At 33.6% G+C, this 25,000-nt stretch overlaps 1 protein-coding gene across 5 annotated transcripts in view; it reads right to left on the bottom strand.

Moving 5' to 3' along the window:
• The window catches only part of by (blistery), a 493,729-nt gene that overhangs the window by 16,760 nt on the left and 451,969 nt on the right, over positions 1–25,000 (bottom strand). For 2 of the 5 annotated variants that reach the window (XM_068357719.1, XM_068357712.1), the window contains exons 13-16: positions 22,288–22,410; positions 7,691–7,882; positions 6,714–6,856; positions 5,598–5,666 (exon numbers count right to left, since the gene is read on the bottom strand). In XM_068357719.1, coding sequence (XP_068213820.1) covers positions 5,598–5,666; positions 6,714–6,856; positions 7,691–7,882; positions 22,288–22,410 — 527 coding nt within the window. The remainder of the gene's footprint in view (positions 1–5,597; positions 5,667–6,713; positions 6,857–7,690; positions 7,883–22,287; positions 22,411–25,000) is intronic. The other 3 variants (XM_068357733.1, XM_068357725.1, XM_068357737.1) reach the window with 3 other exon arrangements.

Here is a 25,000-nt window from a genome sequence, read left to right as displayed (position 1 = left end):
AAGCAAGCTAGTAGCAATCATTTGAAAAGCTATCACTGTAATTATAATGTTTTAGCTATAGTAGCAGCAATTTTCAGCTTTTCATTTATGGCAATTTCAATGTCTCAAGAATTAATTTCTTACCCCAAATTACAAGATTCCTTAAAATAGTTTTTGTTTCCTGATTTATAAAACAATATTTTACATGTGCTCTTCTACCGATGGTTAAAAAAGTTATCATTATCAAAACTGACATTAACTACTGAAAAGGGCTAAATACTATTAAAGGAAAACTACCCTAAGAAGGAAGTGCCAATGGCTCACATAAAACTGGTAGTTCATTCTTTTGCTGTCTATCAAATCTAATTTGTAGGATATGGGGAAGAGAACCCAGGTAAAATATATTTTTGTATGCTGTGAAAAAAAACTTCAACATTGTTTAAAAGGTTTACATTATTTGATACACACGTCCATTACTTTGCTTGAGATAACTTTGTACGTAGGGAAACCTGTAGCAAAGGTTCCAATGAGACTGATTGTACCTAAGTAATGAGTAGTGTGGAGTCAAAACAGCAAAGAATGATTGTTAATTAGTTATTGGCAGTGTAAATTCTTTCAACACCAACTGCATTAAGAACTAAGACACTGCAAGATAAAACTCCAAGAATGAAATTAAAGCATTTACAGTGTGTGGGAAAAAAAGTGTAGTGTCCTTTCTCCAGCCTTTTATTACCAGATTTGCAAGATAAAAGAGATCTCGAAACAAAGTGTATCATGAGATAAAGAGGCTGAATAATAGTCCTCTAAAGACCAGTAGAGGAAAACAAATTGATAATGTACGCTCTAGTGACTGAGCTATAAAAAATTCTACATTCCTTGATCATTCAATTTATGCAGAAAAGCATCAATCAGTTATGCAACAAGGTCCAAGGTTAGTAACTGATACTCTACAGCACTTATTACCAGTAAAGAATATTCAGAACTAAACTTTCAAGGGATGGTCCCTTGAAAGGTGTAAGAAGGTAACAAGAAATGCAATAACCTGGCCTGGCATTGATGATTATAAGATATTTATGATTAAAGCTCATGCAATGGGCCAAGAAGAAAATTCAGGCTAAGCAAGATGAAAAAATGATGGCCAGTAAGAAGATTGGTGATATGCGAGTGTAAAATATAACATTATGAAAATAAGTTGAAGTAAACATTTATAAGATTTAAAATTTGTGGGAAGACAACTGAATAAAAAACAATGTTTTGATGAAGGAAATACTTATTTTTGGGTTAGTGCTGTGTGGTCTCTGAGAAATTTACTGTGAAAGATTAGAAAAAGTAATCCAATACACAAAAATACCTCTAGGGCCACTGTATCAATGTGCACAGCACCGACTTAGTGAGTATAAGGAAGACATACATATTCAGGCTCAAATGAGTCCATTACAGCATCTCTTATGCTGAAATATGTACATTACTGTCAACTAATGCTGTTACTGTACTGGAGCCAAGGTTACCTGGTTAATAGTACTCTCGACTACTGTACCATCTTTTATATTCAGGGTAGATAGTAAGTTGGCCAAGGCGCCATCCACCCATCAAGATACTACAGCTAGAGAGTTATGGGGTCCTTTTACTGGCGAGACAGTACTATATACTTCTCTCTGGTTATGGTTCATTTTCCTTTGCCTACACATGTACTGAATCGTCTGGCCTATTCTTTACATATTCTCCTCTAAAGGGGTAAACTACTGCACTGTAATTGTTCAGTAGCCACTTTTCCTTTAGTAAGGGTAGAAGAGAGACTTTGGTAAGCAGCTCTTCTAGGAAAAGGGAACTTCAAAATCAAACCATTATTCTCTAGTTTTGGGTTGTGCCATAGCCTCTGTACCATGGCCTTTCACTGTCTTAGGTTAGAGTTCTCTTGCCTGAGGGTGTACTCGGGCACGCTTTTCTGTCTTGTTTCTCTTCCTCTTGTTTGTTTGAGTCTTTATAGTTTATATAGGAAATATTTATTTTAGTGTTATTGCCGTTCTTAAAATATTTTATTTTTTTCTTGTTTCCTTTCCTCACTGTGCTATTATTTTCCCCGTTGGAGCCCCTGGATATTCTTCTCCAACTAAGCAAATTATTAGTTTGTGCACACCAGGTGATCATAGAAAAACAAGTTGAAACTCGTATCATAAGAGAAGATCCCCGGGGTGAGCTAGATGCTTATCATGGTTAGTCCACTGAGGGGCAAATGATGAAAGGTTTCCTCTTTATTCAGGTTACTCACCATCACTCGTAGGTGCCATGGACAAGGCTAGCTCAATAACATCATGACACACAGCTTGGATTTGATTCTAGCATTTCTTATAAATGCTCTATGTTCAGACCTACCTGTAAAGCTCTGTATATCCTGAAATTGCACACAGAATTAACAAAAAAATGTCAATATGAAAACAATTTTTGTCACGAGGGAGGTCATTAGAATATGGATAGCCCTTGTAGAAAGGGGCTTGTTGGTTTGGGTATTTTGAAACAGATTATCCCTGCAGGTTAGATACTGGACGGAGGTTGTCACTCCTTAACTTTAAAGACATGATATAAAGAATATCCCGGCACTGGAGAGGCCTTTCATTTTTGGTTCAAAACAGGCAGCTAGGAGTCAGCATCAAGAGGAAGCCAGGAGTCATGGTGAAGAACTCGAGTTTTCTATATAATGCTGCAAGTTTGCGGACTCTTACTCCCGAAGCTAAAGCTATGAGAAAAAACCTTATGATGTAACTCTTTGAGGAAAATAATAGGACTTCACAATGTAGACTTAGAGTTAACTTATTTATAAATACCCGGTGTACAGATGTCATGATAGGTGAACCATGATATGGCAATGGATTGCTGTATGCAGTGTCTTCAGTGAATGGCGAGCTCCGAAAGGCAAGAAAAGTGCTAACAGTCTCTGTGGCAATTCATTGGCTTGTCAAGAATAAAATTGGGTAAGTTGGCTTTCTTGGCTCTCAACACAAATGGCCACAATTTACCCTTGGTAAAAAAGCAAATAACTGTACAGTAACAATTATGCCTATAAGTAGGGATTGGATCTATCGATGGTTTATCAAAACCGAGGCAGTGTCCAATATACAGTAATCCCACAGCTATTCCAAGTGTTCCATAAAACCATGCAGTAGACATATCTTTTTTTATTATCTTTATAAATTCAAGCTTTCATAAGTCCAAAAATGACTATTTAAAAAATAATCAAAATATGAAAAATATAAAGCTTATCTGACCTTGAAAACTGGTAATATGAAGAAGAGTCTACAGTAAAGATCTATATACAATATTGTTTACTGAAATATATTTATAAATCTGCAATGAACTGGGGAAGCAACAGGTGAACAACAATATGGCGAGGGAATACTATACACCTACTATCCTGCTTTGTTCCATTAATAAACACTAAGCCAATATCACCATTCAAACTAAAGGAATAAGAAAAAGATTAAACAGCCTTAGATAGGATGCAACAGTACGTCCGTACTCGTTGAAACCTAAGATAAATGTGAAGTCTTTGACAGGCTAGACGAGTCTATTTGCCCACACACACAACCTGCTGTTGATTACCTCATTAATGAATTCAACGGGCGTTCCAGCTCCACTGAAGAAATTTCCTAGTTTAAAGAACGGAAAGTTTGTATAGGCGTAGGAAAAAAAAGGCAAGGGTTAACTGGTAGTTTCAAGACTTACACAACTAGCTTACTGCATTGAATTAAAGCACATTCTGATAAGGCTTAGAGCCTTTGACCATAGTATACAGTAACCGTAGTCCTACTCTTAGATATACCAGTATCTATGTGCACATCACATGACAGCAAATCCCTTATACAGAATAAGACTGTTTGGAGATGGCTTTTTGCAGTATATACTGTAATATGAACAATACAAAAAACAAAACTTCAGGTTCTTAACCTTTGGAGGTACAGTGTATGCAAGATAATTGACAGGACCTAGAGGGGGAATTCCTCATTACTCTCATATGAACCTCCAAATCTTTTAGCCAGTATAAGAGTGATTTTTGAGATGGCTATGTGCCTTGCTTTGTTGTGATATAAACAATTGAGCAGGCAGGAATTGAGATTGTTACCTTTTAATGTACAGTATATGCAATTTAACAGACAAGACCTAGATGGGGTATTTCTCATTACTATCATATGAAACTTGTAGGAATAATGATTGCAAATAGAGCAGTGCAACAATACAATCATCATTTCATAAAAAATTCTGAATCCTTAGAGCAAATTTCTAGCAAGGAAGGTACCAAGTAGTGGCCATCCTTTTATGTAGAAAATTCACTTGATAATACTAAACAGGTGGTTTTTTAATTTCTTTTTGACATCTGGTAAATTTGATCTAATTTAGTTAGTAACAACCTGTACAACTGAACAACAGAAACCATAGTTCTTTGGCTATCTAGAAGTAATGCACAAATATACTAGTCTTGCATTTACATAAAATAGGTGTAAATGTGATCAAGCATTAATTGCTTATTAGTTATGGAGACTATAATAATTAAGTTATGATAACTAAATAGCCTCCAGACATGAAGATCCAAGATGGGTGTGGCCTACTTGTATCGAATGAACTGAAACTGACATGGAAACACTAGTCATCCAGAGAATTTTTGTGTCAGTCTATGAAAATTAGCAGAAAAGCAAATAATTTAATATTGTAGCTTATGATGAAGCTCTCACTATTAACCTGAATCCTTTTGATACCAAACCTTGTTTTAATCCCCTTCACAAAGTGTAAATAAGAAATGTGCATTCGCTTTGAATCATTTCACTGGTGCAATCAGTTACCATCACCGTAGTTTTCATGTTGGCAGATCTGGCCGGGGCATACATTACTGTACACTATACTAGTAGCTTACTGGAAAAGACCTTTTGGGATTTCTTTCCAGGACTTCCAAAGGGTTTGTAGCAATTTAAATGAAAGGATTATTCAACAAATGTACATGATAACAAACTTCAAAACTAAACAATGAAAATGAATAAAATAAAATAAAAATAAAAGTACATTATAAAAATATGCAAATACATCAAATTATCAGCAACTAATATGAATGATGAAAGAACACAAAATCTTAAAACAAATTGAAGTACATCTGTCTTCCCTTATGGAAAAAGAATGACCAGTTATCAATAAATAGGCAGCTTCCAACCGCTAGGGTAACTTGCCATGCTTGGTAACCATTATAATCCCACCTGCAGTTAATGTCAGTTTTAAATATTTTACTTTTTCAATCGATGACAAATAGAAGCAAATGCAAAACATTAAATGCGTAGTTGTGAAGGGAAAGCATGCAATATAATGGTATATTCATGGTGACCGTAATAAAAGTTCTCAGTTAATGCACACACAACTTACATAAAATTCCATCTTAATCTGTTACAATCTGTACTATTTATTTTTTATTTTGCTTTTAAAAATTACTGTATCCATCTCAGTCAGAGAGCACTACAGTTAAAGGTTAAATTTTATATGCTACCTAAATATTACCTGTACTAAAGAGATATTGTATACATTATGAATATGATAAAAGAGTAATATAATAGTGCTAAACATAGGTCCTAACTAAAGCTAACCTGGGAAGTGATGCAGACTTTTTGATGGTAGGTCGAGATGAGAGAGAGGACAGGCCAAGATGAGCTCTTCTGCTTGGCATCCACATATTGAACATTTATGCACATTTACCAACATTGATTAACAAACATAGGAATGTTCAGAGCACCATCCACATTTTTTGTTTCCACATGAATCAACACAGGGATACCCATGGTCCAAATTCAAATTGGGTTCATAAGACACATGGTATCAAGGGGTTAGTCATAAAATTATTTTTTAAAAATATAGTGCAAGTCCATTGTAGTATTGCAGGGTAGGCAGCATGCACAATTTTTTTTTATGTATACAGTATATAAGTCCCGTTTGTTAGCAGCGGCACAGATTTGTCAGTGGCACCCATGGGATCATCAAGGTGTTAGCAGAATCAATGGAGAAAGAGAAAGAGGAGGATAATACAAATACAATTAGAGTTAAATCCATCACTAGAAGGATTACAATAAATCAAACAATTACTACCATACAATGTGCAAATTTTCAGTTGTGAAAACACTGGAATTTCACATTCTGAACTTGAATATTTCACAAAAAGGAATTACGTGCTTTGGAATTTGTTCTAAACTTTCTAAATTGTACATTGTAATTCTAAATACAGTATTGGCAAGGTTCAACATATGAAGGGGTAATAATAGTATTTTACAGAAAGGTACACATTAAACATGCAATTTGAAATACTGAGTGATTTCTTATTTACGTTTTTCGCACATTCTAAATTTTCATGTTAAAAAACAGTGTTGGCTTTTAAGAGTTATCTCAAGGTTGGGAAAAATTACATTACAGTATTGCACTTATTTTTAGTTTACTGGGAAAGGTAATTCAGTTATGAAACCTACAAGAACCAAAACAGATTTACTAAAATTTTGAGTTTCAGGCAGAATGAAAGTTTTAAAAATCTAGCAAGCAAAATCTAAGGAAAAAGATAAAAAAAAATTCAGGCACAAAACTGGACTAACTTCATACAAGATCAAGTTGGCCTTTATTATTTTTGAAGTGTAGATAATACATAACCTGCCAAAGCATGCTCTCAGCAGAAAAAAAAAGTTAGGGTAAAACAAAAAAATATATCCTTTAGCACCTACCGTTGCATTGTAGGACTTTTAGGTGGAAGCCCTTGATTCAAATATGGTGTAGTGGGTGTTGCTGGAGGAAACCCTGGTGTTATTGGACGGGTACCTCCAAAGCTGCTCTCTGTGTCACTCTGCCAAGCACTGTCATCTCGGCTCTGAGTATAAAACGATTGACTATATTACTAACATATCTTCTGTTAAACTGTATTTGTTTGAAGAACATTAAATTGAACAGCAAATTTTATTCAATTAAAACAAACTGTAAGTTAAAATTTTCGTACTGTGCCCTACATATTGTGAATTTCATTTAAACACAGTCCTGTAGAGTTTTCTGGGATACTTGCAATTGGTAAAATTTAAAAACCTTATCAGTTTCCTGTTATGTACTAAATCTTTTATATTTTGACCTTTGAGCTTTACTATACAGTACTGTACATGGCTATATTATTTACTTAGAACTTGCATATGTGAAACTAACTAAAATTAATAGTTGTAATGTTTCAAAAATGCTTATAGAAAACATGCTGCTGAGTTGCCATGCAAATTTACACTACTTAAATTAAAATGACCATGACATAAAGTACTGTACCATGCTTTTCAAGTGCTTCATAGACCAAATTAATTTTAGAATATTTTTAGTTTATATTGCAAATATTGCCACTCAATAATTAAATGGCATTCTTACAGATAATCTGACAAGATATGTTCCAAAGCTTATACAGTATAACATAAATACAAATTTAAGCTAAGGGTACTTAAAAAGTCAATAAATTATACATTGGGAAGAAAACTGGTTTTCAATGAACACATCAAATAAGGTACCAATTTCTTATAAAGCTCTCAATATTTTTCTAAAAGGACCTTTCTTCAAGCATAATGAATTCTGAAAAACTTTCTTTAAAATAGCATGACTTGAACTGTAGTTCTACAGCAGCACAAAGTACACAACTTCCAATTCATCAGGGATAACTACCGTGTGGGTAGCTAACCTGGGGTGTTTGAGCCGTCAGACTATGCCGTGACTCAGCAGTACTGGTGACAGCAGTGGTGGTGATGGTAGTAGTGGTGGTAGTAGTGCTGCTTAAAGGGTTGGGCGGTGAGGTAGTGGATGTGAGGGGATGAGTAGGGGAGCCCAAACTGGCAAGGGTAGCACTCAGGGCATCTAAAGAGTCCAGTCCCTCCTGTAAACACCACGCAACTCATGGCACTAAGGTCAGCATGCAAATTACTGCACCAAGCAGGAAGGTCGCTCAGCCATCAAACAATATCATTTTACAATTTATCTATGCAAAGTAACATAACTTTAAGCAAGTAAATTACATGCATCTGCTTCTCAATAAGAGGTGTCAAGGTGTTAGGAAATAAGTTTAAATATATCTAGCTTTATTAATACTGTATGATGTTCTTGACATATTTTCTAGCTTTACATACGATTATGATTGTTTTCAGGGTAAAAACTTACAGTAGACTCATATTTATGCAAGTGATCTTTTCGTTATACCACATAAGGCCAAACTATGTAAAATATGGTAACTACTAAAAATATACTGAGCATGTAAATGAAATATACTGTGTGTATATTGTGTAGCATGTTTGAAAAGCCCTCTCTAAGGACTTTCTGCATCCTTTATAAACAATTCTTCATAATTCTCTTTATTTTTCTTATCTTTGAATATGATGACAAACATACCCTAATATTTGCGATAAGACAATAATACTATCAAGGGGAAGGAATACTACATGTACTAATACTTTTAACTTTATATATTCCCTGGAGTGTAAGCAGTCAGACCCACAATAACCTACATTTACCACAAATACAGCAGTTCCTAGCTGGAGACTTGTAAAGTAAGTTCTCGCTTGAATTTCAGCTACATGAAATGTTAGTCACAGAGAGAGAGAGAGAGAGAGAGAGAGAGAGAGAGAGAGAGAGAGAGAGAGAGAGAGAGAGAGAGAGTTATAATGTTAGCAACTTTGTATAACTATGTCACCTAAGATTTATCTAATTTCCAAGATAAAAAAATGTATTCAGTGAACAAGATAGTAATGGCAAATAGTAGGATAATCAATTTTCTTTAATAAGTTTTATAAAAACTGGATGCAGAATTTCCTTTTATATCTATGAACCTCCTCTGATGTTCAAATTGATTCTCTCTTGAAACTGTTAATACAGTATCGACATTTACCACCAAAATCTAAAAATTTTACTGTTTCTTTCCTTCCTATGGGGTTAGGCCTCAGTAGAGTATTAAGACAATCTAGTGGCTAATGGCAATAACCATGGCTTGGGTACGGTACTTTTTTTTTCAGTCTCTGTGTCGTTCTTGTGTTATCAAGTCGGCGAGGTTTTAGGCCAATCTCCATATTGTTAGCGTTATTTAGGTTTTTAGGGATTTTAAGAGATGTTTCTTCCTAGATTAGCTAATAATTTCTGGATAAACTGTTCAAGGGAATTGTTTCTAGGTGATCATGATTCGCATTCTCTTTGTCTCTCATGCTGGGTGCAGTATTGTGATTTACAAAATCGTTGCGAGGAATGCGAAGGCCTTACGGATCCTATTTTTGGAAAAATATGTTCAAATGGCTGCTGACCATCATAATAGTTCAAAGCGTGAAAGAAAATCAGCTTTTAGTTCAGAGAACACCAGTTGATTATAATAAAAATTATGATGATTATGCCATTCCAGCCATTGAATAGTGTAGTTTTTATAGTAATGAACTTCAAAATCTCTTGTCTTTCTTTGCTCCTTTCGTGAAATTGAAGAAGGGCAGCAAGTCTTTGATTAAATAGAAAATTCTTATCCTGGCCCATTTTGAACCGTAGCCTTACTCAAGGTTTACCTAGTAGCTCTACTGCACCAGTCAGTAAGGGTTTTGATGGTGCACAGTGCATAACAGATTCGAGATCCTCTCTTAATGCCTCAAATTCTTCATCAATTTAGACCCTTCCACTGCAAAATTCTTGCATTCCAGGCCACGCTATTAAACCACTACATAATGAGGTAGGAAACTGAGCTGGTAGCCTGGATCCTAATATCTTTCCGCTTGCTGAAGCAAACGCTCTTAAGCAACCACTTTTTTCATATATGAATGTACAAGCATATTGATTCCTTTAGAGCAAAATGTACCTGTATTACATAAATTTGTTAAAATTTTGGCAAAAACTGCTTGGTTGCACCATGTTTTAGATCGCAGTGTACATAGGTACTATACCAGTGCAACCGCTAGCATATCACAGGTTTAAATGTAGGTGCTAGTACTCCGACAGCAAAATTCTTGGCTGAAGCTAAAATAACAGTAGAAAATTTCTTCACCAGTTTTTAGTGAATGTACAGTAGAATGGCAATACAGTACTATTAACACACACTGTATTTGTAGAAAGCACCTGGAATAGCTTCATATATTTACAATAGTATCTCTAGTCTTTCATTGTAAAACATATACCTTTTTTTTTACAATACTGTACTGTGCATTATTCTGGTTCTGCAAAGCATCTGTAAGTGCAGTGATATTAGACATTGGATTTGAGACAGATATACAGTATATGTGCTTCATCATTCACCACACATACAAGAAAGTTAAGTACTGTTCCTCATTTCTCTTCGTAATGCACTCATGTATGCATGCACTAAACTACAATACTCATGTTTCATTTAGGATTAGTGTTCAGTTCATCAATACAATGAGTGTTTTACTCAGGCTACCACGCATATATAACTGGTAGCTCTTGCCCAACTAGCTTCTTATTCATACTAATTAGTTTAATGCTAACATAAACTATACATCACTTTTAGTATTCTCATTATATATCTTTCCTTTAGGGCTTGCTGAAAGTTCAGTGACCAACCAACCATCTTAATGAATTTTATTCATGATGTCAAGCAACAAGGTGTAATATATCTAACCACAGAGTGGTTATCATGTTATTCAATTAGGTTTAATAAGTCCTGTATTGAAAGAAAACAGTAAGGCCAGTGTTTTGGGTTGATGTGAAGGAATAACCTAGCACAAAAAGTGAGGTTACAACAAACATGTATTCTGATATAACTATTTATCTTCCATTCTGTTTATTTTTTCTTCTGTCTCTGTTAGGCAAGAGGCTTTTCTTTTTCTTCCTCCAGTTTCTCATTACTACTCTATTCTTATAACTTCAAATTTTTTACTCTTATAACTTTAAATTTTGTACAACTTCCGGCATTCCCCAGCTTACTTTCAATAACTTTTTTCCAGATAGCCAAAACTCTCCAGCAACTTGGATCACATATGTTACGCAGTATTTATAAGGAAATCGAGGGAAGCATCAAGTTGTTTCAGTTAGTCGTCAAAGATATGGCTTTACTAGTTTGCCAACCTGAGGTTTCAAACTATTGCACCAGCAATGACAACTGTAACTTCATTTATATATATATATATATATATATATATATATATATATATATATATATATATATATATATATATATATATATGAATAACTTAAGATCTGATAGATCTATCAGACTTGAGTTTTGTCCTGGTTCTTCCAATAAATGAACTGAAATCACCTGCGGGGGACTTCATGTCTAGTTAAGCATATATCTGCAATTTTCATCTTTTAAAAGATATTATATACAGGTATTCATATCAGTTCTTGAATTTCTATCCCACGAAAAGACTACCCTTTAGAGTTTGCATTGCCTTTCTTTACTGTCAAGAAGTCTTTCTACTTATCCTAGGAAGAAAAATCTAATTTTCTTTTGAACATAATGAATTTCCATATCTAAAATATCAGTGACATGATGATGAAATCTAGAATCATAAAAAATAGATTTTATCAAAGAATGAAAAAATGTTGTCAGCAAGTCACTGGAACATCATCAGTCTGTTTAGTGTGTTGATGAGTATATGGCTAGTAAGTCAAGGGATCTAAGCTGGTTGATGTTTACTACTAAAGACCCTTCGTGGTTTTCATTTCAAGAATTATCATACTTTGCAAAGCAAAAGAATCAATCAGTTTTTAAGACATCCAACAATTCAAATTGTTTCGTCAATAAACTATTATTTTCTAATACTGTAATGGACGCTATACAGTAGGTATAATGGAGCCTGGATTTGACACTTTGAAAATAACTTGTGTAACTTTGAGTAGGAGCTATTTTTGGACACTCAACTTCATTGTTAATGTTTTAGTCTCCTCAGACTCTGCTTTACAATTTTTCTTTTTAGGCATCACGGTCATAAGTCCCATCTCAGTTTCCAAGCTCAGTTTACCCCTTGCACTCATCTTTTAACAAGTACCCGTCTGAAGCTTGGCATTTAACAGTTATCATAAAATCAAGCTATAATGGTTTTCAAAACCCTCCCAAGCTTTTAGAGCATGGATGAACAGTTTCACCCCAAAATTCCCAAAACAAATTTCCTAACCTTAAGACTCCCTTACCCCTATTGATCTTTCAAATTTCTAATTTCTAGTTATCGAAGATGTGAGAGGAGAAATAAAGGATAGTTTAGCAGCTTCTCCAGGGGGTTGAATTAGATTACCAATGTGTACAGTCTCAAACCCTTCCTGCTGAAAATCCCCTTCAAGATGAAAGCACTAGCTTATGTTCTTCAGTCTCAAAAAGGAAAATGCATTGCCTTTGTAAAATATAGATATTTACGTCCACAAACCAAAGGATTATTAAAATCTGAGTAAATCAGATCCCTTCTCTATTAATTGGCTTTTTTTAAAAACCACTCAGGTCCTCCCATTATAGTCAAATCACTTTAAAATTCTGTTCCTGAACAATGCAAATTTTTTTTCAGTTTCAATTAATTAAAGAATTCCGAGGCTCTGTGTGAGGCTTTTGAATCTGTTTTGTGCGGTGAATTTTCAGAACCCTTATTAAAAGAAACACTATTAACATTAGATCCAACTTGGGGATGGAGTTAGGATAGGTTTGACAACAGGCTGGGTAAAGCCAGAATTACTGCTCTTATGAAAGGATTCACTGGACTAGCAATGAAGCTCATCACTCTTGAAAGTTGTCTAATTATGTCAATTATGTAAAGGTGGAGGTGTGTCATTATTATTGTCGTCATCCTCACTATAATCAACTATCCTAGCTTCCTTTGCACTCTGAATTGTAAACTTTATCAGCAACCACTAAAACATACCATTACATGAGAGGTACTGTGAGGGAAACACTCTCTTCACAACGGTCATTTAAATAACAATTTTGTACCCGACACCATACACAAAGGGAATACAGGTAATCTCTCTCCTAGACATAATTGCCAAACACACTTCATGTCACTCAGTAATTGCTAACAAAACCAGGGGAAGACATCTTAATACGCAGTAAAAGGAAACAATCTGGAAAGGTCTGATCCCACCTGACACAACTGTGAAAAAAAAATGGGAAAATTTTAAATTTCTTTTAGATTTTATGGGTAAATGCCGATTGTACTCAACTTCTACAGAAGAATCCATATGTACATCAGGTGATTATGACAATAAGAAATTTCATTATCAAAATTATGTTTATCATAATTACCGTAGTTCCTAATAAAATATTTGTGAAATTAGTATTTGTATATAAAAACATAAAATCTAAGTGGCCAAGGAAAAAATTGCAAAGTTTGTGAGTTTACTGTAGTTTTAAAGAATTGAAATTGAATGGTCAAGTGCAATTTTTATCATAATGTAACAGATAATCAAACTTCATGTTCTATGAATTGATACACTGTTTTGTACTAACAATAAAGTTTCCTGCTTAAATGCATCCTTCCTGCTTTGTGTTTTCATGTCACTTGTAATACTTAATCACTCAGTTAATTATATAAGAAAGGCTATTATATATTTAGTTATATAACCTGTCAATTATTATAATTAAATAGAAAAATCTTTGTATGCATTCAACAGAAAAATAAAAAAATCATATCCTATATATATATATATATATATATATATATATATATATACATATATATATATATATATATATATATATATATATATATATATATATATAAATGTCCAATTTATATATATCCACATGTATTTACACTTTTTTATTTGGACATTATATATATATATATATATATATATATATATATATATATATATATATATATATATATATATATATATATATATATATATACATATATATATATATACATATAATATATATATATATATATATATATATATATATATATATATATATATATATATATGCTATGAGTTTGAACCTAAAAGTGAAGGTACAGTATTTCAATGACAAAGTCTTCTTTTGTCAAAACACACACAATCTAAAGATTAAAAGAAAATATAAAAATATAGATACAGATGCTTTCTTCACTATGTGTGCACTTTGCAGATATTCCCCTTCCCTTATGAGCTAATATTAATAGAATAAAAATTATATTAAGAATAATTTGTAAAATTTCCAATGCCTAAAATTTACTGCAAATTCGTTACCTTCATTTTGTAGTAAACAAACTTTTTCTCTACCAATGCCTTTGCTTTTCACTATATCAAATGACAAAGGCATTTGTAGAAGAGTCTGGAACTGCATACAAAATATATCTAATAAGGAGTTACTATGTCTTTTTTAGTGCTTAAAATCCTCAAGAGCAGTTTAAATCTATGAATAGAAAATGTTAAATTTGAAAAGTTAAACTGTACTATTCAGTATGTCCCAGCCTCGGACAATTAAGACTGGCATAAATTCCTGTACAGTAGATGAGTTTACATCAGAGCAAAGTTAAGTACCAAAGCCCTGGTAACTATGCAGTACTTAGTAATATGAAATTTAAACTACTATAACAATATAAATTAGCTCAGAGACAAAAGAAGTCAGGCCCAGAGAAAGTATTTTGGTACATCTTGCAATGATATAAACCAACCATTAAACATAAGAATATGTCCAAAACCACCATGCAGTGCAATTTTTTTTTTTCATTTTTTCTAATGTTTTCAAACCAGAGATACTAAGTATAGTTTAATCCTCTCAACCCCATTTATCAATATATGCCTATACACATAATTGTTCCCAGTCTCACAATTCTTTTGCCTATAACACAAAAGATTATAGTCTTTCCATCTGGATCAGTTTGTATCTTTTCACCAACAATAACCCACATTTCATTTATCTTCAGTCCTCTTATCAGATCTAATCTAATTTTCAAGGTGTTTATTCAATAGAAAATTTCTATGCCAGAGATAATTACTAAGGTAATTAATTTCCCAATTTTCTATTACATGTAATCATTCCTTATTTCAGCCCTCTTTAATTTCATAAGATCACCCAGCAAGTAATAAAACAGATTTCTGTATTCAGCATGTAATTTCCAGTGGCAAGGATTGTCTCTTGGATTTCTGGCTTCACTAGGTGAAACTATTTGCTTTGATCATTTTGAGAATTTACCAATTCTATTGTGTTTGCACTGTTCTAGTATTTCCTCTATTTTGATAATAATTTCACATTTTTATCATTTGTTTTTGTTTTAAAGTTTTATCACTAATTACCTTTATAAGTTTTAACCTGATTAATTTTTAGAAGCGCATCCTTGTTTATGTTAATTATTTATCTTATAATAGTTACCTACTGAACTGGATACAAGAGTATATGCACGGTTATTTTTTCTCTACTTTACTTTTGGTGCTTACCTTGTATTTTACTTTTCTAGCTTCAATGAGCTGCTCTGTTTACTCTAGGCTGGCTATTTTTGTATTTTTTTTATAACTTTTTATGTAAACTTGTTGATCATTTTTTCATTAAGTGTTTCATTACCGCATGAATTCTGTTATTGGAAATATCCCTGCCTGTTGAATGCCGGACTTAGACTCAAGTCCCGCTCAAGCTCGATAGTGTTTGGTTGTGTCTGTAACCTCACCATCCTTGTGAGCTAAGGATGGGGGATTTGGGGGAGCCTATAGGTCTACTTGCTGAGTCATTAGCAGCCATTGCCTGGCCTTCCCTGTTCCTAGATTGGGTGGAAAGGGGGCTTGGGCACTGGTCATATGTATATATGGTCAGTCTCTAGGGCATTGTCCTGCTAGCTAGGGCACTGTCACCATCCCTTGTCTCTGCCATTCATGAATGGCCTTTAAATCTTTAAACCAATAATTCATTACATTATTTCTCTGTAGATTTTATATAACAATTTTGCCCCACTTTGGATGTTGTGCTGTCCTAGTGCTGCTATTTGTGCTTTATTGTATGCACTCACTGCCTTTTATTATATAACAGCATACTAGTCAAGGCTTTCCACTTGGCCTACCATGCTTTTATTTCCTTACTGGACAGAAACCCTATTTTCCTAGGTAACAACAATCATAGCCTGTTCTCTGCTTCTGAAATTAGATGTACATCGAGTAGTCACCGAACTAGTATTTTTGATATTCTTAGAGGAGGACATACAAGAAAATATTGTGGCAGTGGTGAAAGTGGACTCTTTTACTGCTTTGCCATATCACCTGTGTCCACTGCCAAAGCTTCAGCTGCTGTCATACTCCATAATTGTTGAAGGAGGCTTCCTAAAACTGGTTTTGGTGTTGGAATTTAAACCAGAAGACAGCTCTTTCCGGCTATTATATGAAGCAGTGATGAGAATGTTTAAGGGTGGGTGATAATGTGGCTTTTCCTGCTGAGCAGCTCACTACCAGCCAGTCCAGCTCTAAAACTTCCTTGCCAGTCAACATGCCTCCTCACTCATCACTGACGGCTGTTACACCAGTATGCTTGAAGATTACACGATTCACTGACCAGTCTGCTCACAGACTGGCCTACCTGTTCAACTCTCAATTTATCTGCCTGGTACAGATGTGATCATGACCTGTGAGGATTCATATACTCTATGACTAAGCTGAAAAAAAATATTCTCACCTAGTACAAGCCTTATGAAGATGCACCCGAGACAGATGATAAAAGTGAATTCTCCCATACCTACTGCTGCAGTAACAGCTTATCTTTCCGAAACAGTTACTCCAGTGGAAGCTCTGTTTTATCAACATCTACCCCCTTAATTAAAAAAACAATGAGAGTTTCTTCCTTTGAATAGACTTATTCCTCTAGTACAGTAATGATTGTTGTCAGGAAGTTCGTATGATTGGCCTTGATTTTAGTGCTACCTATGACCGTATTAATCATGAAGCTCTTGTTTTCAAACTCAAAGAGTTGGGAGTGGGTGGGTCGTTTCTTAGCATCATTATTGAATTTTTAAGTAATAGATCACAAAGAGTTGTTGATGCGCACTATAGTGAGTATAGGAATATTATATCTGGTGTTCCTCAGGGTAGTGTTCTTGGTCCATTACTTTTCATACCATATACACATGACATGTGGTTTGGCATAGAAAACAAGCTTGTTGCATATGCAGATGATGCTACACTTTCCATCAATTCCATCTCCTGAATGTAGATCTGGGATTGCTGAATCCCTTAATAGAGATCTAGCTAAAATTAATGCAAGGTGCAAATTATGGAGCATGAAGTTGAATCCTAAAAAAAACTCAAAGTATGATTGTAAACAGATCAAGGACATTGGCTCCTCAACATCCAGATCTCAGCATTGATAATGTTTCTTTAACTCTGCATGACTTTTAAAATTTTAGGTGTGATTCTCAACACCAAATTTACTTTTGAGAAACACATTAGGTCTATGTTTTCTTCAATTCCACAAAAAAAAAAAAAGGTTTATTGAGAAAGTCTTTTAAGATTTTCGGTGATCAATCTATTCTGAAGAAGTGTTTAAATGCTTTCATTCTACCTTGTTTCGAGTACTGTTTTTCTATCTGATCTTCAGCTGCTGATTCTCATTTTAATTTGTTGGATAGGACTTATGGTCTATTAAATTTCTTATTCCTGATCTAGATATTAATCTCTGGCACCATCGTTTAATTAGTTCGTTATGCATGTTGCATAAGATTTCTTATAATTCTGATCACCCTTTACATTCATACCTTCCCGGACAGTTCCATCTTGTTTGTAATACAGTACTAGGCATGCAGTTAAATCTAATAGTCAGGCCTTCTCTCCATCATGAGGCTCAATACTACACAGTATTCTAGATGTTTTATTCCAGCTGTAACCAAGTTTTGGAATGATCTTCCTAATCGGATAGTTGAATTGGTAGAACTTCAAAAGTTCAAACTTGCAGCAAATGTTTTTATGTTGAACAGGCTTAGATAAGTCTTTTTATGGTTTATATATGAAATATCTGCTTTGATGTTGTTACTGTTTTTAAAATATTTTATTAATTGTTCATTATTTCTCATATCGTTTATCTACTTCCTTATTTCCTTTCCTCATTGGGCTATTTTCCCTGTTGGAGCCCTTGGGCTTATAGCAACTTGCTTTTCCAACTAGGGTTGTAGCTTAACTAATAACAATAATAATAATAATAATAATAATAATAATAATAATAATACAATCTAGTGGGTAATTTTAAGAAGCGATGCTTTGGCACACAAGGAACCTTTGTCTTTTCAGTCTCTGTGTCGCACTTGGTCTGACAAAAGCCCCGGACTCCAGGTAGTTTGATTTATGTTTTTAGTGTGTTTTAAGATGTCTTCTTCTGGATTTGTTAATAAGTACTGCGTAGATTGTACAAGGAAACTGTTTCTGGGAACTTGTTTTGGTTTTTCCTGATCTTACTGTTTATAAACATTAAGAATACTGTATGTCCGCCTATTTTGAATAAACTCTTGATAAAATGGTTTTGCATCTATCAGAGCATAACTTCATTAAAAATATTAAAAGTCTATTAAAATATTGTAAATAGACATACAGTATATAATAAAAACTGCTACTTTCATTGTTTACTAATTAAAAATTTTCAACTTTACTTCTCATGGGCTGATGTACAGTAATTGGTATATCAGTACTAAAATTCATATTACTGTACTTGAATGTTTATTTTCTTGCTAACTTTTCTATTTTTGTATACTTTCAAGTGCATATGTATGTCATATCTTACTGTAATTTTCTGTTAGTCAGTACAATATATACATAGACACTCTTTTAGTAAACAGTTCTGTATTTGCTAGAAGTTAGATTTAGCTGTCAATTTTGTTATAGTTGCCATTAGTCTACCTTTGATGAGAATTTTGTGTAAAATGAATGCACTACTCCAACCTACCCTGATTTTCACTACCTCACACACCATCTTACAAGTGAGGTTCTTGGTTGATACAGTACATAACTGTCAATCAAAATGTCTCATGCATGGAAAGACTACTTACATCTTTCTAACAGACAAAAGATTGGTGAACCTGGGAACATTTAGAACTATAGTATAGGCATATGTATGATTAATGGGTGTGAAAGAAGCTTTTGTGTTGCAAAACAGTAGCTTTTAAAACTAAAATCTAGTTGAAAATCTTTAAACACATACTTGGACATTTAGCTAAACCACCTAATAATTTTCTAATACGACATAACTCACAAATACAAAATATTATTTCAACAAAACCCAGTTGCTCAGCCTGGAAATTTCACCATGCTCACAAATAAAACGACCTCATTATAATGACACTTACACAAGGAAGTCCTTAACTCTCATTAGTACTGAGCTCAAATCTTACTTTACTTCCATTACAAAGAACAGAGAAGGATTGGGATTAAACCCTGTTTTACTACCCATAGTGAAAACAGAGGACACTTCTAGTGTCCATCAGCTATACAGAAGGACAATTCCTGTCTTACAGCAATTAGCAGTTAAGGAAATATAGCAAAGAACACGATATATCTGATGAAATATAAACCTTTGATTTGAAAACAGAAAAATACCTAAAAGGTATTAAGTCTAATGCTCATTATTCTATTACACAGTAGCATACTGTGAAATGGTCTTCCAAATCAAATATATGAATTGGTTACACCTTAGAATTTCAAACTTGATAGAAATACATTTTAGTTGGGCAGGTTCCCAAGAGATTTTTTTTTGCCATTCATTTATTAATTGTTTATCTAACACTGTTATTTATCTCAATTTGTTTTATTTTATGTTCTCCTTGATTTTCTATTCTCCATTTATTTTCCACACCAGATTACTTATCCTTTTGGGGGCACCTGGGCATATTGAATTTTGCTTTTCAAATTAGGGCTGCAGCTTTGACATTTTGATAATAACAGTAATAATGATAAGAACCTCATGAGGTGAAAACCAAACATAAAACCATTCATGATTATCATAATTATTTCTGATGGATGCCTTTCTACACAACATGGTTTTACTGGAATTCATCTGGAAAAACAATTAATATTCCTAAGTATTCAGCCAAATAACCAACACTTTTTGAGGTGGCAAAGTAGAATGACTGAAGTTTAGATCAAGATTGGAAAATATACAGACTTGAATCAAATCTGGGTTCTACAGGTAATTATTCGAAGATAGCACAGTATACTACGAATGCATTCACATATTCCATTCTCTTCAACTATGCCCATGAACAGATAACTTAAGATCTCAATGCAGCAAAATCCTTGAGCAAGCTCAGCAATGCAATCATTACTAATCTTAAAAATGTGGATGGCTGTTAAGTTGCCAACACCATAAAAAAATTAAGAGAATGATGACAAGGAGGACTATGTATTGCCAAACATCAACTACCAGACTTAGCATATGCCACTAAACTGCCAATAGATACTGTCTCATCTTGAACAATAACCATGGAAATAGTACATTCAGGCTCATAATACACTGAAAATATAGTGCATGACTATTCCTAAGAGAAAAGTGAGTACTGGGAAAAAAATTAATAAAAAGATAGACCGAATATAAAAATAAAAGTACACTACCTGATTTCTTAAAAATTTTCTGATAAGAAACATGTTTCTAGTTCTTTTCAAAGCTGTCATATACTAGAACTGAGATTCATTTTTCAAAGCCTTTCAAAAAATAGTCTAGGATACAGACAAAGCCCTAGGCCCGTAATCACTGACATGGAGTATGCAGGTAGAAGACGGCATATAGGGGGGGGGGGGGAGGGCTAAATGGGTTTATCCAGTAGATTTACTTGAGAATTAACTTTGCAGAACATTGCATCTTTTAAAGATCAGATGGACAGGTTGAAGACTTAGGAAAAGGCTAATATGAAAAAGTATAAAAATACCATTCTTCAGAAGAAATTGAGAGGCAGAAAATACATAAGTGAAGCAAAAGGTGACCTTCCATGTAATTGAGTACTGGTATTCTACTTATACAGTGATGTCATGAAGGAACTTGAGCACAAAGAATAGATTTAGAGATCACATTGCGCCGACACCTTCAACATAGTTAATGCAATGCAAGAATAGTCTCTAAACACCCAATAAGGAATTGCAAAATAAGGCAATTTTTATGACCTACATTGCTGTTAAATCAATTTTTCAACAATCGATGGAAATTTGAATACAAAATTTGAAAAGCGAGGAAAACCAGAAAGCCACAGAATTAACAATGTATTATTAATCCCACAAGAGAGACTAATAATAGAAAAATATTCTTAGTTTGCTCCTCTTTAGGTTCAAAACTCATAACTATCTTCAGACCACTCATCCTGCCCCATAGTCATCCAAAACTTGATGATGTCATGACAAAAAAGGGAAGTCAGAGTAAAGAGGAATTGGATGTTAGTAAAGTACCTCATTGGCTACAGACTAAATTGAGTATGATGATTTGAGCAAACTATGAGTGTGAGATGAATCATTATCTTCTAAGAGGTAGAATAACTTGTTTCATAATATTCACTGTGAGGCTTGGTTTTATTATACAGTTCTGTCAAAAGGCTTTTGTTTTAATAATACCTTTATGTATTTTGAGGGACATACAGTGCTGATGGCAAGATGAGATTTTATTCCTGACCTAAATTAAACACTTTTAAAATTTCTTGGTTAAAACCTAAAACTTACAATGTAGTATTAAGTACAGTACTACATAAATTGAAGGATTCACTATTTAATGTTATCAGGATATAGGATAAATGTTTTAACCAAGCACTCTAAACATTACATTAAATATTGTGCATGAATTCACCAGAATATCTTACACTAAATTCTTCGTAATAAGAACTAGCAAGCTAAATCATTAAAAGGATAAAAAATCTATATACAGTACTGTTCCAGTAATCATTCAGACACTATCTTCCTTCCACAATAATATAAAGTTACCAGAACATCGACAGCTAAAAGAACTGTTGTATTCCTCACCGACATCTTTAATATACTTGAACTATGACATACCAATAAAAACCAAAGCTATGAATTTATAACCAAATAAATTTTCCTACTAAGCAAAATCAGCAGGCTATAAAAATATATTTTAAAAATTTTCCTACAGCTACATCTCTAACCTTAATACGTATATACAGTGCATATCATATTTGTAAGTTATTTTACAATGCTGAACTGCCCAAACTTTCATTGCTCTGTACAGTAATCATACCAAAATGAAGTGCATTAAAGGTACTGTACATGAAAATGAATAATAGTTAAAACTATCTAACTGTATCTGTCAAGTAAGCAATATGCTGCAATTCCATGCTGTCACTCATTTTTTTGCACCACACTTCACATCATGCTCCTCAAGCTGGTTTTTACACACTGTTAAAAGAGGTCGATAGCATTATAGGACAGTACCTGATTTGAGGAGGAAATGACAGTTGTGAGTAGGCCGTCAGTTGTACTTGATGAAGCGTATGATGTGTAGTTGATGTGGCCATGAGGTGAGGTCTGAAGCTGGCTTAAAGCCGATGAAGAATCCTAACAGAATAAAAACAGTAGATTGGATCATGACAACTGCAGCCCTTTACAAAGTTACTGTATAATGAGTATATTTTATATATACAACATGAACAATTAAAATTACCATTCAATACCTTTTAACCTTGATTTTACAAATTTAGTGTATTAAAAATCAGGTCCTATTAATAATAGAGCACAGGTTATAGTAGTTTACCCTTCTCCGTATGACCCTTGACCAAAATAATTGAAATTAACAGCTTTATGGCATTTACTTAGCTCATACATGTTAGGACGATGTAAGATGAACTAGTACTGTATGTACAAAAATATATGTACTAAACTTGAGTGAAAAAATTCAATGTTGAGTTACAATACATGAAGGAAAGCATTAAAATGGTTATTAGCTATTTGATAATACTGTACAGTAGACATTGTTCATTGTGATGGCACCAAGATAAGCACATCTCATGTATATGCAGAGGTACAAGTCAACTTCACTCCTGTACAAAAGTTGAATTGCAGGAAATTGAGATACCCATTTATTTCTATGAACTTTCCCTACTTCTTCTCCGGAAGCTCGGTTAGTCAACCCTTACCCGCAAGATTTTTAAATTTAAAAATTTTCTTCCTTCAATAAATACATGCACCTCGTAAAGGTACAAGCATTCTAGTAGTAAGTGGTAACTGACACCCCATTCTCTTCGTCTTTTCTGTTTCTGATCAGACCTATTCCAGATCATTTTCTTATTACTCCACATTAAAAAATATTATTTTATGCCTATAAGAGACCTAGGCTCATGCTTAATTCTGTGCTTATGAAGTATAGATTAGATCTGTCCCTTTCAGGTATTATAGTGGTTGTATTTTATCACTGAGTATTGAAAGGCCTACGGTAGTAAGGTAATTTTTCTGGAATACAGTTGAGGCTTTATAGTATCTAAAAGGTGTTATATTAATTTTTGTACTTATATCATATATAATTATTCTTTAAATATCTGTTTATTTCAATTACTGCTTCCGAATTTTGAATAGTTGAAATATTTCTCTTAAGTTCTCATGGCGAGAACCCTTTTCTGTTGACATTAGCTCCAGCTAAACAGGTAAGTTGGTTATAAATGCTATATGACAAAGTAATCTTCAGAAAACGCAAGATGATTTTGTCTTCTTTTGTCTTCCTTCAAAGGCAAAAAAAAAGTTATAAGACTATGAGTTTACCTCAATTTTTTCTCATACCTTTCCTGAAAAGCATTTCAGGAAAAATAGGTTTCTTTGTCCAGTAAGAGCTGTCCAGTATTATTTGGTCAAAATTTAATTTATCAGAGGTAGCGTCCCTATTTGGTTTTGTGGGATGAGGGCCCCTAATCACCCCTTGACCAAAAACTTAAATTTCCTTTTCAATTGAAATTTGGTCATAGCAGTTTACAAAGAATTAGATATAAATCTAACAATAGGCTCAAAAGTGATCATACGAAATTTTACTAGACCATATAGTACTTAACCTTAAATTTTCAAGAAAATATGGTTTGGATAGATTTCAGCACCTGCTCATTGACACAAGTTGGTTTTCACTATACATTATCTTAAAGAATTATGGTTTGTTTATGAACATTGTTAGGCTCTAGGCCCTGTAATGGCTGCTGAGCCGTTGTCTAATCAACTTCAATTTCAGCTGGTTTTTTATGCCCTTATCTACAAGTATGTGGGGTTTTGATTTAATTATTCATTTGGTATTAATCAAAGTATCATTTAGATCAAGAAATATCATTTAGGCGAGATACTATCCACTATTTCAAACAGCTTTATTAAACTACCTGGAGTCCCATATTTCAAACCATATTTTGAGATGCTTTGTTAAAAGTAATCTAGACCAGATTAGTAAACTGCTTTTAATTAAATTTATATCATCTCTTTCCTTAGCTGGCGTCCCACCTCCAGTAGAATGGGGAAATCACAGAACATCAGGAGAGGTTCATAGAAATAAACAATATTAGTAATAATATTTCTTATTTCTAAATTATATTCATCCGATGTTCATATACATAACCACCCTCCTTCTCACCTCCTCATGTTGTCAAGAGAATAGGGAGAATTTCTACTTTGAAACTGAGGCTGCAGTTACCACTTACCGCTAGAATACTCCTTCCTTTGCTTAGTACAGTACATGTTTATTGAAGGAAAGGAAATGGGAAAATTTTAAAAGTTAAAAACTTTACTGGTAATTATTGATCAAACGGAGCTTCTAGAGAAGTAATATGATCATTAGGCAAGTATAGAAATAAGAAATCTTATTATTAAAATTCTGTTCTTTTAAGTTCATGTAAGAAATTTGATAAATGTATGTAAGATATGGTAAGGAAGTAGAGTAGCATCATCTTTTAAAGGGAAACTTTAATCACATGTGCCAAAAGTGCTACCAATAGAAACAGTACAGTGTACAGTACAAAATTTATAAATCAGCCAACAATGATGATGCACATATTACTAATTGTACAGGAAACTTTTAAGTCACTTCTACCGAGAATACTGAAATGAAACCCCCAATAAACAATGAAACAAGAACTAGTATAAATATGAATCAAGGTTTTGGGAGAGCTTGCTAAATAACTAG

Source organism: Palaemon carinicauda, chromosome 2 (genome assembly GCF_036898095.1).
Source record: "Palaemon carinicauda isolate YSFRI2023 chromosome 2, ASM3689809v2, whole genome shotgun sequence".
Taxonomy (NCBI): domain Eukaryota; kingdom Metazoa; phylum Arthropoda; class Malacostraca; order Decapoda; family Palaemonidae; genus Palaemon; species Palaemon carinicauda.
The sequence above is the reverse complement of the archived record's forward strand: the minus strand, read 5'-3'. Positions and strand labels throughout refer to the sequence as shown.